Source organism: Schistocerca americana, chromosome 9 (genome assembly GCF_021461395.2).
Source record: "Schistocerca americana isolate TAMUIC-IGC-003095 chromosome 9, iqSchAmer2.1, whole genome shotgun sequence".
In the NCBI taxonomy this organism is placed as follows: domain Eukaryota; kingdom Metazoa; phylum Arthropoda; class Insecta; order Orthoptera; family Acrididae; genus Schistocerca; species Schistocerca americana.
In genome coordinates this window covers 67,789,112-67,792,654 of record NC_060127.1, presented here as the reverse complement: position 1 = coordinate 67,792,654, position 3,543 = coordinate 67,789,112, and the positions used below count along the sequence as shown (strand labels likewise).

Here is a 3,543-nt window from a genome sequence, read left to right as displayed (position 1 = left end):
CTATACTGCTTCCTCCTTCAGATAGTGACCTGCCTGTAACATTGTAAAGGGTATAAAAAATAACAACATGCATTTCCTTAGAAGTTGCCACGACAAAAACTAACTGTTAGGCAAAAAGTGGATAATGCCTAGCATTAAGGTACCTGCCCTGAAGACAGATGTCTGCTAGAAATTAAAACTGTACTAACTGCACAATTCTAGCCTACCACCACCGCCATCACCATACACTAAATCCCAAACAGACAAAATAAAAAAATCATGGCAAAGTCACTATCATAAGGAAAAAAGGTAATGTTAACTATCTCCTCTCTAGAAGTTAATAAATAAGCTTAGAGCAACGTAATGCAATAACAGTTACTTTTAATTCATGTAAGCAGCATACACTACTACATACACAAAGAAAATGTGTTGGTCCTTAAATCAGCTTACCTGTTCAGCATTAAAAACAGGCATTCTGAGTATCAGTGGAAAATGTAGATATGCAGTTAAAGTAATCGGTTTTTTGAAAAAGTTTCACACCTTCAGCCGGATTTAAGAATCAAGAGCTCAAACTTAACCATACTCGTACAAATAAGATAGTACACAAAAAGTGTATTGTTATGGTACATGGTTGCTTCATGTTCATTAGATCAATGGGAAGAAAAAAAATTGCACAAGTAAGTGAAATGACTACAGTGCTATAAGCATTGCAGGGACAACTATAACTGTGTGTACTTGACGTTAGCTTCTTCACGTAACATATTGGTGTGGTGTGTGACAAAACATCTGCACAAAAGGACATAATAAAACAATGTGTGTTTCCTTTACATCTAAATTAGCTTCTGAAATTTAGGTTGTGGAAACAGCCTGATCTGTACAGTACACTGTGATCAAAGTTATCTAAATTGGTGACAATTTGGTTGAGAGTTGGCGAAGCAGTATTTAACATGTCAGTTAATGCACTTTCTATCCCTGTACAGGACTCACTGTTGATTTGCACTGTACTGCAAAATTCTAATTACAATGCAGATTTCTGAAAAATAATTACATCTTAACATAGCAACTGCATATTAAGTACACAATGACTGCATTAGTAACTTATCAAATTCTTGAAGTTAAATAATATTCCATTCTTATTGTAAATAAACCCCTTTCAATAAATATCTGAGCAGTCACATAAATATAAAGTATTCATTAATTTCAAAACAAGATCTTTCATAGTATACTAAGTTACACCTTGACAACTTTTCAGATTCTTCTTCAGGTGACTCATTTGTCAAGATAGAGTATATGAAGTTGTAAACACAGATGTTAACAAGGGATATGACACACATAGTACTATAAAGACTTTTAAAGAACAACTACAACTCAATATCAAAACAATGCCATTATAATTTACGTAAATCTAGTGTGTTATACAATGTCCTTTATTTCCCCATAAACAGATTACGGCTAGGAAATGTAGCTATGACTCTTGAATAACGTAAGTAACTGTTACAGATATTATAAATGAGTATTTTACACTTCATTAACAACAGAGGTGGAGAATGATCACAAATTTTGATACTTCATTCTAAGCTGCGATCAGACCTACACTGATCGTTTTGCAAGAAAACCACCGTGAACATATATTACTTCGTTTCTGGCCGCCAACAATATGATCTATTTCAGTAACATAGTTTTGTCCTGTTCACCTCACCGTAGTACTGAAAGCAGGTACAATGACAATATTGTCATACTCAGGTCTTACTCAGTATTACTTGTAATCAATCATACAGGATTTCAGTCCAGCCTTCAAAAAATTAAGAGTTTTTTCTTTATCTTTTACACCAGGCAAATTAAACAGTATCAATGTATCCAAATTTTCCAAAGCCACAAGAGAAGTAATACCTTTATCCGTAACGTTCCCGCAAGAGCTAACTTGCAAATGCTTTAATGAACGCTTTAAAATCGCTAGTGATGCTAAGGCGTCGTCATCTATGTTGTGACATTTGTGTAGCCTTATAAATTTAATGTGGTTGCATCCCTCGAAATAGGGAAATCCATAACCCATAATGCTAGAGTGTGATGCATCGATTTCTTCAATATATTGTTTTTCCCCTGCTGCTGCTAATTTGTTATAATCTGTTACATAGTCCTTTTCTGAGGCCCATTTGATGGAAGCTCCATTTTTCATCAACCATTCGGCACACGCCCTATCCGGCCCAACGGCTTTTATTCGTTCCGTGTCGACATTATTCCAAATTTTATTTAACCAGTGGTAAAACGTTCTTTTTGCAGAGGCTCCTACTAATTGGGAACCTGATGGCACCATGGTGCAGCATAGTCTGCCTAATGCACTCGAGCTGAAACAGAACATTGCTTATAATTCCCTAGATTTATTGTTATATATCATTTACACTATTTTCACTAATACTCATTTTTTACGGAAAGAGAATCCTCAGCATAACGCATAACCCAAGTTTCAAATCATATCGAGACATCACCTGTTAAGAAATAACATTTCGCGAAGCAATCAACAATAAACCCACGAATGTTTATTTTGCTGCGGAACACTCCGTTCCAAAGATAGGCGGCATCGTTTAGTCAGCCAATAAGAATGGAAACTGCAATCAGCCAATGAAAACATTCCACACTAAATAATCTGTGAAATTCGACTATGAACGGAACATTGGACTAGAGATAGGCAGAAATTAAAACTTTTGGGAATTGAATACAAATCTGAGAACTTCGTCAAGTATAGCAATTCACTCGCGTACTTGCTCTGCTGTATGCAGTTAAAACAATGTGAGGGGAAACTCCGTGCAGATGAATAGGCGCAATGACTCTCGCGTTTATTTTAAAGAAACTGGTCCACTTAAATGCAGGACACCTGCATAAGGCCGTTTCACGCTAGATTGCCACGTCACTTTAGGATGTATTATCATATGTGATACATAGAGTTGGAATATAATATCGACATTGAGGAACTAACAATGATAAAGTTTATTAATGGCAAAGACAAACTTCGTAACCAATATTCTTGATTAATTTTGTATGGAAAATCACTGAGAAGTGAAACTTTTTAAAACATGGACAGTTACTTGCTAGCGAAAATATTTACATAGAAACGTATCAAATAATAGTTATAGGGGAATAGATAGAGGCTGTTTGTCCACTTCATTAGATTTTTTCTCCTGTGCAGGAATTTCAATTATATTTAATGAGCATTGCCCCATCAATTTATGTTGTTATTTATACTCAGCGTGGGCATCAGCTCCGTTCTGTTACTCTAAAACCTAAATAATTTTTTGCCTTTTTCAGATATCTGGTTTCTCTTATGGAAGGATACTGAATAGAAAAATATCCAAATCGTCGTGGAACATTTGCAAGTTTTCACGAAAATGGAGCAAAATAATATTATACAGACGCAAAGACACAAACCACACTACAGTTAAAGGACAGCGCGAGGGGGAAATACTGTAGGTAACTTCCTTTGTTAGCAGACGACAACATAGTTACCCCCACCAATATCGCCACCGAGAAACCTTGATGTGAAGTTGGGCTGTGTGAATAGTGGCGTTT

General features: G+C 35.8%; 1 protein-coding gene across 1 annotated transcript; it reads right to left on the bottom strand.

The window, feature by feature from the left end:
- Positions 1-340: 340 nt before the first annotated feature.
- On the bottom strand, positions 341-2,648 carry LOC124550939 (ATP synthase subunit s, mitochondrial). The gene is made up of 2 exons (XM_047125747.1): positions 2,466-2,648; positions 341-2,324 (listed from the first exon to the last, which is right to left on the bottom strand). Exons 1-2 carry the CDS (start codon positions 2,480-2,482, stop codon positions 1,736-1,738), a joined length of 606 nt encoding a protein of 201 aa, XP_046981703.1. The 5' UTR covers positions 2,483-2,648; the 3' UTR covers positions 341-1,735.
- Positions 2,649-3,543: the final 895 nt, after the last annotated feature.